Raw genomic sequence first — 13,898 nt, forward strand, 5'->3', positions numbered from 1 at the left:
CTTTCAAGTTTTCTTCTTCATTTGATCACTTATTGTCCTAGGCAAAGCAATCTACCACTGAGCTACACCCCAGCCCCTGGTTATTTAGTTATTTAGTTTTGAAACAGTGGTGTGTGTGTGTGTGTGTGTGTGTGTGTGTGTGTGTGTGTGTGTGTAACAGAACATGGAAACAATACTTTTATGAATATTTACAATATTGTGTAAGTGAACAAAATGACTTCCCCCACCTACTCTTATTATTTTGTCTAGGTTGTTTAAATCGATGTAGTCTTTCAGAATCACAAATATACATAAAAAATTAAAGGAAAAGTTGAAATGTAGGCTGCTCTTGGGCAGAGCCCATCATTTATATTTCTTTCTTTCTTTCTAACCCTCCTCACTACCTGGCACAGTATTCCCCAATAAAGGAGGCGTGAGGAGATCAGTTGTGGAACATGCAGAAAAATTGACCAGTAGGAAAGTTCAGCAAGCAGTTAAGTACATGATGCCTGCGGATGAGAATGAAAAGGAAGACTGAAACCACAATTATTCCAGCCCCAGCTCTAGGTAGAGAAGAAGTACTGCAGGTCCTTCATTCACTTATCCAGTCCATTCATTCATTCCTTCATTCAAGATTCATTTGTTGTGTTGGCATGCCTGTTCACAGATGCTCCCCAGAGCAACGTTTCAACCTTGTTGCCAACTCATCTTCCTTCCATCAGGAAACACTGGGCTTCCCGGCTTCCCTGATAAGCAGTGAAAGAGCCCTCTTCAATCCCAAGACTGTAGTCACTTTGATCACTGCCCTCTTGCTGTCTTGCACTAATAATTCATAAGCTACTAATAGAGGAAGGACAGGGCACAGTGACTTCCACGCAAGCTCTCTTCTAAAAGCGAGTAGAGGCCAGCACCACGCTGTTCCCGGGACAGTGTTTTGTTGGTGATATACTCAGCTTGATAACCAGGACCCCTAGAATTTTTCTTTTTCTATTCTTAGTTGTAACCAGTCACACTTCTCCCTTTATTTATACAGCCTGTGTGTTTCCTGACCCCTCTCCTTCGCCTGATTCCCTAGACAGTGGAGCTGTTAGATTGTGTTGATGTAACTTTTGCCCCATCCTAGTTCCTGGAGCCTGAGTCCCTATGGTATGCCCTGCTACTACAAGGGGGCTTTGCTCTAGCTGGATTCACCCACACCCTGTGGCCCTGTCCACAACAAGCAGTTACTAAGAAAGGCAAATCCAAATCCTGTGTTGTTTCAGGAGACTGTCTTTGGAAGTTGAGCTGGTTGTAATAAATAACTTTGCATCAAAAGCCAGCAAGTGGCTTTCCAAGAGGCTACACCGTATTTTTCCTTCTGAGAGATGTCATGGTGGATTCTCTTTCCAGATTCCATCCGCATATTTTATGCAGTTCTGGAAATTTCTCCCCTTGGGTGGGAGATACAATAATGTAGGCTCTTTGATTTACAGATAGGTCCTCTACCAAGATTCAGCTCTCTGGGGCAACTGGAGGCTCTTTGAACACCTGGTCATCCACCACACACTAGACATTACCAAACTTCTCCTTCTCAGCAGGGCTTGCTGGCATGAAAGAGCCTGGTAGAGGCAAGAAATCAATGTCAGAACTCTGGTTTGAAGTAAATGATAGAGGATGGGCCAAGAATTAATTTTGCAGAGAACTGAGATTAAAGTTAATTGTTCATTGATGTGACAAATATTTATTGGGTGCCTACTATATGCAAGGTGCTGTACAGCAATACATAAAACCAGAGAGCTGAGAAACCAGAACAACAGACAAGTTATTAAGAATGCCAGGTCAGACTGGGGCTGCAGACCAGCAGTAGAGCACTTGCCAGTTATGCTCGAGGCCCTGGGTAAATAGGCTCTTCCATCAGCGGTTTCAATGAAGCCTGCCAGAGGCAGCAGAGAATCAATGCCCTCCTAGTGTATGGTTACAAGGAGGAGGGAGGAGGGACCGTGACCTCTCCCCTCTGTGGCCCTTGGCCACTAGATCCTGGAGATTTTTAAAGAGGTCAAACAACTCAAGCAAGGGAAGCAAACACAAGAGGAATTCCAAAAACTGATTTTTGAGGCCAAGTATTATAAAACTTTGCAAGACCCTAGACCAAATTGGAAGCCCAGTGCTAGCTGAATTTACTGAAAATGATATTATCATAAAGAAGCACTTAAGATTAGATGATCTAGAAAAAGTTAAAGTAATGCTAAAATCAAAATGAATAGTGAGAAAACCATTTAAGGTTTTTTTTTTTTTTTTTTTTTTGTGTGTGTGTGTGTGTAACTGGGAATGGAACCCTTCGGCTACCTTTGAATTACACCCCAGCCCTAATTTTTATCCTTTATTTATTATTATTATTATTATTATTATTATTATTATTATTATTATTGTGAGTCTGGGGATGGAACCCAGGGGTATTTGACCTCCGAGTTACACCCTCTGCTCTATTTTTTATTCTTTGTTTTTGAAACAGGGCCTCACTAAGTAGCTGAGGCTGTCCACGAACTGTGATCCTCTGGTCTCAGCCTCCCAAATGATGGGATTACAAGCGTGTGCCACCACGCCTGGTGCTTTATTCTTTGTTTAAAACAGATTCTCACTAAGTTTCAGAGGGCCTCACTAAGTAGCTGAAGCAGGTCTCAAACCTGAATCCTCCTGTCTCAGCCTCCCAAGTACTGGGATTTATAAGCATTCACCACCATGCCTGGCTTCCATTTATTTTAAAAGTAGTATTTGGCAATATATTTACAAATAAATTACTGTAAAAATTAGAAATAAACTATAAAAGAGTTTAGATATTCTGGGATTTGGGGAGGTTTGGAAAGCCAGCAACATCTTTTTTGATTCTGAAAAGAAATTGCACTTAAATATGGGTCTGATTATTGAATTTTTGAACACAGGACTTCTTGCTTACTGCAAAGGCCTTGCCATCCAGTGCACAAGTCCTTTCTGTAGGATTTGTGCAAAGAAGCAAATGCTTCTTTTCTTTTTTTTTTTTGTAAAGCACCTCCATAAAATGTCAATGAAGCATTGACCCTTCCTTCCATCCTTTTTTCCTTCCTTCCTTCCTTCCTTCCTTCCTTCCTTCCTTCCATCCTTCCTTCCTTCCTTCCTTCTGTCCTTCCTACTTTCCTTCCTCTGTCCTTTCATTCCTTTTGAGGATTGAGTCTAGGAGTACTCTACTACTGAGGTATATCACCAGCCCTTTTTATTTTGAGACAGGGTATTGCTAAGCTGCTCAGCTGGCCTCAAGCTTGCAATCCTCCTGCCTCACTCTCTTGAGTATCTGGGAGTACAGGCATGCACCACTGCACCTCTCTCACAGCCCTCACCCCTTTTTGGTTCTGGGGGTTGAACCCAGGCCATCAAACACGATATGCAACACCTCTACCATTGAACTGCACCCTCAGCCCCAATTTACCACATTTTATTAGTTTATTTACTTATTATTATTATTATTATTTTTGCAGTTCTGGGGATTGAACTAGGGCTTAGCACATGCTAGAATTCAGCATATTTTAAAAATATAAATATTTAAGTGTAAATATATTTATTAGCATTATAGTTTGTAAAAAAAATTTCTAACTCTTTTTGCTTAATTTTATCTCCCAAATGTCTTCAATTCTTTTCAGAAATTTTAGTATTCACCCTGAAAAAAAAACAGTTTAAGTTCATCTTAAAATAATTTAAATAAAAACTACTAGACACCATATAGCACTGTAAGTAGGAAGATGGAATGAAGGTTTTTATAAAATCCAAGTAAACACAAAGGGCTTAAAATGATAGGAGCTGCCCCACACGGTGACGCACGCTTGTAATCCCAGTACTTGGGAGGCTGAGAAAGGAGAATTGCAGGTTCACGACCAGCCTCAACTACTAAGTGAGGCCCTCTGCAACTTAGTGAAACCCTAATTCAAAATAAAGAATAAAAAATAGGGGCGGGGTAGAATTCAGAGGTAGGATACCCCTGGGTTCAATCCCTAGTACCACACACACACAAATAATGATGATAATGATAATGATAATAATGATAATAATAATAATAATAAATGATAGGAGTGGAAGCAGTTCTTGGTGACTGGCATGTCCTCCTCCCTCTTAGAGCAGAACAGTGGGAGGCTCTGTCTTAGACTTAGATACCTTCACTCTTGCTCTGTAGATGTGGTCTTTGTTTGTATTAAATTCTCCCCAAAATATAGAACATGTACTCTGGTGAAATAACTCTGACCCTCCAACATGCTTAGAATATAGACATCTTAGAAAATAAAAAAGATGCCTTTTCAAGACAGCTGGTTTTACCGACAAGGGTATAAAACAGTAGAGATAAAATTACAATCTTTGTATGCAGTAGGCAGATACTTTCTGTTGATGCCATCCCTCACCACAACCCAGTCCTCCACTTGCTTGCTGTAGCTTTACTGAACACCTACTCTATGCTGTATAAAGTTCAAATTCAACTCCATGAAGCTCTCAATTTTTAGGCTCTTAAAGTCTCTGGGAAGGAAATACTAGCTTAGAATTCTAGCCCTGGCAGACCAGCAGGCCTTTGATAGCTATCACTTCCTGTCCTGCTCTCTCAGCCCTTTGAGGTTGCTTCACTTGTCCGCTATCATGGGAAGTAAAGGCAGAGTCTGGCCATGCCCGATACCAGCATTACCAACATTTTTTTTTTTAAAGAAGACAATGGAAACACAAATAGCAACTAAAGTTGTATTTGCTAAGGCCAATTGGAGAATACCAATGAAAATATTTTACACAGGAATTCAGAAGAGGAAGTAAACAAAACAAACTGTAAGAAGGAAAAGCCCAGCACAGGAATAGCTATAGGAGCAGTCCAGGTGTGACATGGTAAGAGCTTGAGCCAGAGTGGTGGTGGTGATGGCGGGAGCCTACAAGAAAGAAAAATCATTAACAAAGATTCGGCAAGGCTTCGTGGCTGACTGGAGGCTAAGGAAGGATCCTGGAGGAACACAGCATGATTGAGGGTTTGAACCCAAGTAACTGAAAATGTTTGTGAAAGGGTTTGGAAATCCTAGGAAAGATTGAGTGAAAAGGGGAGAGTAAGGTGAACTGGATGGAGAATTAGGTAGAACTGGGCAATTCTTTGTTGAGTGTGAGGTGACAATTGTATTTTTCATCGGACAAGGAACAGCCATTGATGACATCTGCTTCTCTTTCTGTGATGCTCCTTGGTGCACTACTGGCTTTTACACCTGGCCTGGGCTCACCAGATACAGATGTGAAGTTAACTCTTTTAAAAAATATATTTGCCTATTTGCACTGCTGGGGATCAAACTTGGGCCTTGAACATGTTAGAAGTACATTCTACCACTGAGTTATACCCCCAGCCTGTGAAGATCACTCTTGACAAGCAGTATCTGAGTATTAACAGCTGGTTAACTACAAAATAAAAAATGAAAAACAAACAAACAAAGCTGGGTGTGGTGGGGAATGCTTATAATTTCAGTACTTGGGAGGCTAAGACAGGAGGATCACAGGTTTGAGGACAGCCTTAGCAAGTTGTGAGACGCTTATCACCCTGTGAGACTCTTATCAACCTGTGAAACTCTGTTTTAAAATAAAAATAAAATAGTAGAATTACCCTGGGCTCAATACCCAGCATTGCAACAAACAAGCAAGCAAGCAAACAAACCAGAAAGGCTATGAATGAAAGGAGCCCCACAAAAATGCATGAGTAATACTTTGTGAAAGTGTGCCAATCTCTACTTAGACAACAGAACTCCCATCTATATTTACTATATATAAACCTCCCATCCATTCATCAAGTGAAGAGCCATCCCTTCCTCTTAAGAGGAAGACCAGGAATCACTAACTGATCCCCAGATGGAGAAGCTGGTTATCAGGGAATGTGTCATAGCAACTCCTTAGAGAGCAGCTGAATTTTGGGGTAGAAGCATAACTCTTTCAATTAATAATAAATACCTTCCTACAAAAATATATATCTGCATATTTGTATTACTACCATCAACATTTATGTCAATGGGCCCTTGTTTTAAAATAATATCAAGTTGTGTTAATTGAGGAAACTGAACAAATCTGAATTTTGAGGAAACTGAACAAATCTGAATATTTAAAAAAAAACCTAGAAAACCAACAAAGACAAATTTTCTATTTTGAATATATTTAAAAAAATGTGCTTCTTTAATTTTTTGAGGGGGCAGGTCTGGGGATGGAACCCAGGGCATTTGACCCTCTGCCAAGCTAAACCCTCTGCCCTATTTTTATTCTTTTTATTCTTTCTTTATTTATTTTTTTGGTGGTAACCCTTCTCTGGGCTATACTACCAGACCTATTTTATATTTTTATTTGGAAACAGGGTCTCTTAAGCCAGAGAGGCTGGCTTTGAACCTGCGTGATACTCCTGTCTCTGCCTCCCAAGCACGGGGATTACAAGCATGCGCCACCACGTCTGGCTATTTTTTTTATTTTTGAAACAGGGTCTCACTAAGTTGCAGAGGGCTTCACTAAGTAGCTGAGGCTGTCTGCAAACTGCCATCCTCTAGTCTCAGCCTTCTGAATGCTGGGAACTCAAGTGTGTGCCACCACATCTGGCTTTTAAAAATGTTTTGAAAAACATTCCAAATATAGAGAAAGATAGAGAGGATAAAATATCAGATAGTTATGTATGTACCACTTGGACGCAAGTGCCTGTTTGCTTCCGTTTTTAAAAAGACAATTAAATGTTTCAGGCATATTTGATACTCCTGCCACCTTTTCATCTTCCATTATCTTCTCTAATCTTTTCCGAGGTTATTTCTATTTGGAAATTGGTATATTCTTCCTGCCAGGTTTTTTATTTTCTTACTATATGCATAATACAGCCTAGTACATATTGTGTAACATTATTTTGTACGCTTATAATTGTACATTAATGGTATCAGATTGTATTTATCATTCATTATGTCATTTGTATATATCACAACATTTTTACTCACTCTACCACTATGGGACATTATAGCTACTTCCAGTTTTTCCCTGGCTTGAACATCCTGGCACATATGCCCCTGTATGTGAGAGTTTCTCCAGGTGATCTCAGTAGTTTGGGAGTTGTTATTCATGGAATTATTGTATTTCAGGAAATGGACATCTTTATCTTAACCAAAGAGGGCCAACCTATTCCTGGAAATGGTTGCTCAAAGTACACCTCTCCAGCACCGTGCAAGGGTCCCTGACTCCCCACACTAGTTAAATACAAACATTTGTCAACCTAATGGATGTCTTATTTTCATTTCCTTATAAATAGCGAAGTTCCTTTCAAAATATTCAATCTTTCTTCGGTCTGCTAGAAGTTTGTCTCTCAGTAACCAATGAGGTCAATCTTCCAGAGGGGTGTGTAAAAGTCAAAAAGGAAAAATTAAAGCTCAACCAAGAGCTGCTGCCAAAGATAGGTCAATCCAAGATTAAGATAAAGCATGCTTGTCCAATAAAAGTCAAGGGGAAAGCATGAATGATATTTGAAGTTTGATTCAGAACAATTTTACAGGTGTATGGTAGAACATTTTGCTCAGCTCTTTTCAGATCTTATCCCATCAATGTACCTGTAAGACCAAAAAGAAACTACAAGAGTTTATTGGGAAAACTATCATGAGAACCAGTGCCTGGGCCTACAGTGGAACCGGGTTTTCAGTTCTTTGTGCTTAAACTAGAGGATAGTAACTTGGGGGCAGTTGTAGTAGGTCCTTTTGTGTTTGCCTAGGAAAAAGGAACAGGTGTTTAGTAAAAAATAAAGATGTTGAAACTTGTGGTTCAATTTACCAGTCTATAGAACTGAAGACCAGCTTCTGTGCTGGGGAAAAGTGGACACTTTTGTAAGCCTGGCTCTGCCAGTTCCTACCTTGAAGACTCTCTGAGGATGGAAATTAACAACTATTCCTAGATTGGGACTAGTGCGTATAAGTACTTAGTACATTCATTTTTGCAACAAAACAACTTGCTACTACATCAAGCATTGCCGGAAGTCCTGGACACTCAGCAATAAAGAATAGACCAAGTCCCAGCTGTCATGAAGCTCAAGGGAGGTGACCAGCGATCAACAAAGAATCCAGTTTATGTCAGGTTATAAAAGCAATTGAGAAAATGAATGCAGGGTAGAGTGGACAAAGAATGAGGGAGTGAGGTAGGGCTGGGGGTGTCATTCAGTGGGAGAGTGTGGGCATGCTACCGGCTAATCATGGTTCTTTCTCTGCTTATTTATAAGCTACCCTGGGGATTATCTTTTCTGAGTTACTCTTACTTTATTAAACCATGAATGCAGGGGGCGATAATTATCATGGAATTGTGTGTGGTTTTATTTAATTTGCTAAATTAAAATTTAGAGTCTTTGCAAACTTTGATTTGCTTGGAATTTTAACCTTAAAGCAAAGAGAAAAATAAGACAAGATTGTTGGATAGCTTTAGTGATTTAACATTGACAAAATATTTTCAAGTTGTCCAAAATTATAGACTTTAGTGAAGTAGAGAGGATTTCATAAAAAAAAAATGTATATACTGTAACCAGGCATGGTGACACACACTTATAATTCCAGTACTTGGGAGGCTGAGACAGGAGGTTATCAAGTTGGAATGAAGCTAACCTCAGCAAGTTAGTGAGATCCTGAGATCCTGTTTCCAAATAAAAAAATAAAATAGGGCTGGGGGGCATGCATAGCCTGGAGGTAGAATGCCCCTGGGTCCATCCTTAGTAACACACACACACACACACACACACACTCTACTACTACTACTACTACTAATAATAATAATATTAATAATAATAGTAATAATATGTATATATAAAAACAGAGAGAGAGAAAAAGCGAGCAAGAGAGGAAAGCAGTAATCAGAGACATTTGGGAGGCCTGAAATATAGTGTAAGCTCTGTGCTTCCACTGTTATGGAATCATGCAACACCCCTTTACCTTAGTTTCCTTGTCTGTAAAACAATGCTAAGAAGAATCTAATTTTACAGTTTTTCTCTTCTGACACTTCTACCCTCACTTTTGTTTTTGAGAACTGAAACACTGATTGCTTATTCGTTTCTGACTCTTTTTGTTTAATCTGATCTTGGACTGTAACAATTTCCTTTTGAAATATTAGAAGCCTCCTTTACAATAAAGTGCACTTCCTGTTTCTTTTCTGCTTCTTTATTTTTGGAGCTGGTCATGGTGGTGCACGCTTGTAATCCCAGCATTTGGGAGGCTGAGACAGGATGATCATGATTTGCTGACAGCCTCAGCTACTTAATGAGGCCCTTGCAACTCAGTGAGACCCGGTTTCAAAATAAAGGATAAAAAATAGGCTGGGAGTGTAGCTCAGAGGTAGAATGCCCCTGGGTTACATCCCTAGACCTGCCAAAAAAAAAAAAAAAAAAAAAAAAAAAAGAAAGAAAGAAAGAAAGAAAGAAAGAAAGAAAGAAAGAAAGAAAGAAAAAATATTTTGGGGACAGGAGACAACCCAAGGGGTCTCAGTATTTCAAAAAGGCCTTAAATAATTTCTTCCCTTTGATTCTTTCATGTTTCCACTCACCGTAATGCTTTAAAAAGTATTGGTCAGTATTTTGGTATAGATGTTAAATGACCATAATGTGGTATTACTGAAAAGTCAAATCATTGTAAAGATGGATGGAGAACTGGGTGGTGGTGCACGCTTGTATTACCAGTACTTGGTAAGCTGAGCAGGAGGATCACAGGTTTGCAGCCAGCCTCAGCAACTTAGTGGGGCCCTCTGCAAATTAGTGAGATCTGTTTTCAAATAAAATAATAAAATATGTCTGGGGGTGTAGCTCAGAGGTAGAAGCCTCTGGGTTCCATCCCCAGGACCACAACTACCACCAAACAAAAACAAAAACAAAAACAAGAAACAAAAAACAAAAAACAAAAAACAAAGGTGAATGGAATGTTAAAGTTGTGTGCTATTTTCCCTTTTGATAGTCTTGACATAAATTACCTCTTATTGTTTTATAAAAGTTGCATTTTGTTCAAATACTTGCATTCCCATTTCAACTTGTCAAAAGAAGAAATGGGCCTTAAAAATTATCTGAATGTTATATTGCTTTAAAAATGGTGCACTATGTGCAGCAATTTTGCAATGTCATCTTTTATTTTACATTAAAAAAAACCCTTTTGCCTTAAAAAATCTTTTAAACTAGCTGACCTCAGTTTTTATTTTTAATATTTTTGTAAACAGATGACGAAGTAAGCTGGCATGTTGTTTCATATTTATTTGAATTATTCTCGTGTCAAATCCTAAAAGACAATAGCCCTGCATTCTGGAGAATACTTTCTTTTCTGAGATGCTAAGGTGTAGTGATGTTAGACAATTCTGTTATCCAAGGAAGGCAGACCAAAACAAGGATTAACTTTAGCACCCAAGAAAGAAAAGGAGCATTTGCCTTTACGGTTTTCTCTTGGTGTTCAGTCCTCATAATGACGTTAGCCACGACAGAGCCTTAAAACCTCCCGAGATCCTTTCGAGAGATGACCAGCTAGACTATGAGCTTAGAACCACCCTCCCCATACTCAAGAGCAGATATTTACTGTATTCAGTTAACTCATTTGTATGTGTGACTTGTTTATATGTTGTTGGTACCCACTTGTTTGTATGAAGAGGACTCCATCACTTTTTATATTTTCATTGGTACAATAAAAGTTACACATCGTAATGAGATTCTTCACTCTTAATGAAGTTAATCTCATTGAGATTCTTCTTCCTTCTCTTTTCTGCTATAGCCCCTTCCATCAGATGTCGGAATCTCCAACTTGCCCTGCTCCAGTCCATCCTGTAAGCTGCTACAAGATTTACTGTCCTTAAACTCCCTAACAACTCATGGTTCCCAGGCTCAAACCCTTCCTTCTATCTCTGGGCTAAACTCCCAGACCTACTGAATATTTTATTTGGAAACAGGGTCTCACTAAGTTGCTGAGAGCCTCACTAAGTAGCCGAGGCTGGCTTCGAACCTGTGCGGTCCTCCTGTCTCAGCCTCCCAAGCTCTGGGACTACAAGTGTAATTCCTTGAACAAGCTCTCAAGTGCTCCTGCTTAAATGCTTAGCTTGATACTCAAAGTCCTCCATGATCTGATAACAGCTTCTAGTTCCTACCCAGTCTGACCTGCCCCACCCCATTGTCGCTTGTCCTTGTCTTCTGTCTCCTAGGCAAGGAGAACCAATTTTTGCGCGCGCGCGTGTGTGTGTGTGTGTGTGTGTGTGTGTGTGTGTGTGTGATAATGGGGATTGACTGTATCACAGGGACATTCTACCTTCTAGCTATGTCCACATTTTTGTTTTATTATTTTCTCCTGAAACAGAGTTTCACTAAATTGGTGAGAGACTCACCACTTGCTAAGGCTGTTCTCGAATCTGTGATCCTCCCATGTCAGCCTCCAAGCACTGGGATTATAGGCATGTGCCACTATGCCCAACTTCCTACTCATTCTTCAAGGTCTCCCGCAAGCCAGAGTTTCAAATCCCATTACCTTCCTGGGTCACTGTAGTTTACAGGGATTTTTATTCCCCACCCCTAAATACTCAGATTATCCAGTTACTTGGGCCTTAAATCATACACTTACACTGAAAATGGATATGTGTAAGGGCTTGTTAGAACTTGATATATGGAATAATAGAGATGGAAAAACAGAAAAATCTGCTTCAACAGCTTCCCCTCGGAGGACATTGACTGACAAAGTGCTGTGCTTTGGAATGTGGCCATTTCACCTCAGAATTGCTCCTGTGACTACAGGCTCTCTCTCTCTCTCTCTCTCTCTCTCTCTCTCTCTCTCTCTCTCTCTCTCTCTCTCTCGCTGTCTCTCTCTCCTTATCTGGAGTTGAACCCACAGGCATTCTATTTTATTTTTATTTTGAAACAGAATCTCACTAAATTACTGAGGCCCTTGCTAAATTGCTGAGGCTGGCCAGTAACCTGCGAGCCTCCTATCTCAGCTTCCCCAGTACTAGGATTTCAGGCATGCCCCCCCACCCATGCCGCTCATGCTGCAGCTTTTGGGGGAGTGAAAAACCCTTTTCATCTCAGTCCAACCAGGTAAGAATCCAGTGCCTCTGGGGGGCCAGGGGAGGGGCATTTCCGTGCTTTCGTATGTAATGAGATGTCCCCGAGACCAGTTTAAATCCTTACGCCCATCACGTCCCAGAGCTACTGTAAGCATGGTCTGCAGCTCAGCAATGTCATCCCCACGTGGCACCTCGGTAGAAATGCAAACTCATGAGCCCAGCCCAGACCCACTGAATGGAAACTGAGGACTGGGTGCAGAATCCGAGTTTCATCAAGTTTGAAGAGCACTGCCAAGCGTCTATGAAGTGGAAAACAGCTGGCAACTCTTTTTTTTTTTCATAATTAAAATAGTAGCCAGGTGTGGTGGGCACGCGTTAGTAGCTACAGTGCTTGGAAGGCTGAGACAGGAGGATCTCAGGTTCGGGGACAGCCTCAGCAACTTAGTTGGCTCTACTCATGAGAGAGACCCTGTTTCAAAGTAAAAGAAAATAAAAAAAGGCTGGGGGTGTCGCTCAGAGGAGAGTATCACTATGCCACCTCAACTAAATACAGTACAAATACGAATCTCGTATAGCCCTGCCTCGATCTGTTCTTTTCAGCCATCTGGTCACCTTCATATCCCGTATTTGTTAAACTGGGAGGGCACGGGTATGGAAAGGTTCCATCAGGCCAACGCACAAAGAAATACAGCTCTTAATGACCGCGTGAAACCTCCGGCTTTTTAAACAACCGCCTGCATTTAGTTTCCTTAAAAGCTGAGCCGGAAAAGGTTTCTGTGGTCGTGCGACTCCACTCCCGTGGGGGGGGGGGGGGGCAGTTCTGCACCCTGGGGTGGGGGCGGGCAGAAGGTGACGGGGAGGGGGCGACTCGCAGTTGTGTTTAGAGTGGCTGCTTGGACAGTGTTTATCTGGTCCTGCAGCGCGCGCGCTCACAAACACACACACACACACACACACACACACACACACACACACACACACACACACGTACAGTCTCTGGTCGTGCATTTTACAGACACAAAAGTCACAGAAGCAAGTTTCGATGCAAAAACAAAACAAACAAACAAAAACCACGAAAAAGAAGAAAGACCAGGCCCGACCCCCTCCCCGGGGCCGGCGCCGCGCGGTGCGTCCTCGGCCTCCCGGGCTCCCGCGCTCCCGGCGGGTCCCTCCACCCGCGCGGGCCTGGCGGGGCGCTGCGCCGGGCGGCCGGCAGGGGGCGCTGCGTGCGGCGCGCTCTCCCCGCGGTGAATAACGGGGCCGGGCTGGAGGAGAAAGGAAACCTGCCGCGGGAGGCGGCGGCCGGCGGCGGGCGGGCGGGCGGGCGGGGGAGGAGAGTTCACTTTTGCTCCGGTGTCAGCGCGCGGCGGCCGCGGCGGGCTCTGGGAGGCAGCGTCGAGGGACCCGGCCGCCCACCGCGGAGCCGGCGGCGAGGGCTGCGAGGGGCGCGATCGCAGCTCGGGGCGCGGAGCCCGCCAGCCTGGCCAGCGAGGGGAGCCGCGGGGGGCGCGCCCCGGGAGGCCCCCCGGAGCCGCGCAGGATGCCCCACGACGAGCAGCCGTCGCTGCAGAGACCCCGCTACGGCTGTAAGTGCGCCCGGCGCGGGGTCCCGCCAGCCCGGGGACCCCCTCCTCCAGGACCGCGTCGGCGGGCCCGGGACGGGGGCGCGCGGCGCAGCGGGCGGGAGGGCAGGGCTGGTGGCGGGCGAAGTTGGGGGCTGAAGTTGGAAAGGGCAGAGGACGGCGCCTTCCCGCTCTTCTGTCCAGATCCCCGATCCCCGGCGGGCGACCCCGGCCCCCCAGCCCCGTAAGCCCGAGCCGGCGCGGGGCCCCGGAGCAGACCAGGCTGAGGTTTTAGGGGTGTCAGGTGAGGAGTCTGCGGAGCTCCCGGCCGCTATT

The 13,898-nt window shown here is 43.0% G+C and overlaps 1 protein-coding gene across 1 annotated transcript in view; it reads left to right on the forward strand.

The window, feature by feature from the left end:
• Nucleotides 1–13,540: 13,540 nt before the first annotated feature.
• The window catches only part of IQGAP2 (IQ motif containing GTPase activating protein 2), a gene marked incomplete at both ends in the record, with an annotated part of 316,582 nt that continues 316,224 nt past the window's right edge, over nt 13,541–13,898 (forward strand). The window contains one exon of the mRNA XM_080692165.1: nt 13,541–13,586. Within this exon, the coding sequence (XP_080548291.1) occupies nt 13,541–13,586 (46 nt within the window). The remainder of the gene's footprint in view (nt 13,587–13,898) is intronic.

The sequence above is a fragment of the Muscardinus avellanarius genome (assembly GCF_963383645.1).
Source record: "Muscardinus avellanarius genome assembly, chromosome: 1".
Taxonomy (NCBI): domain Eukaryota; kingdom Metazoa; phylum Chordata; class Mammalia; order Rodentia; family Gliridae; genus Muscardinus; species Muscardinus avellanarius.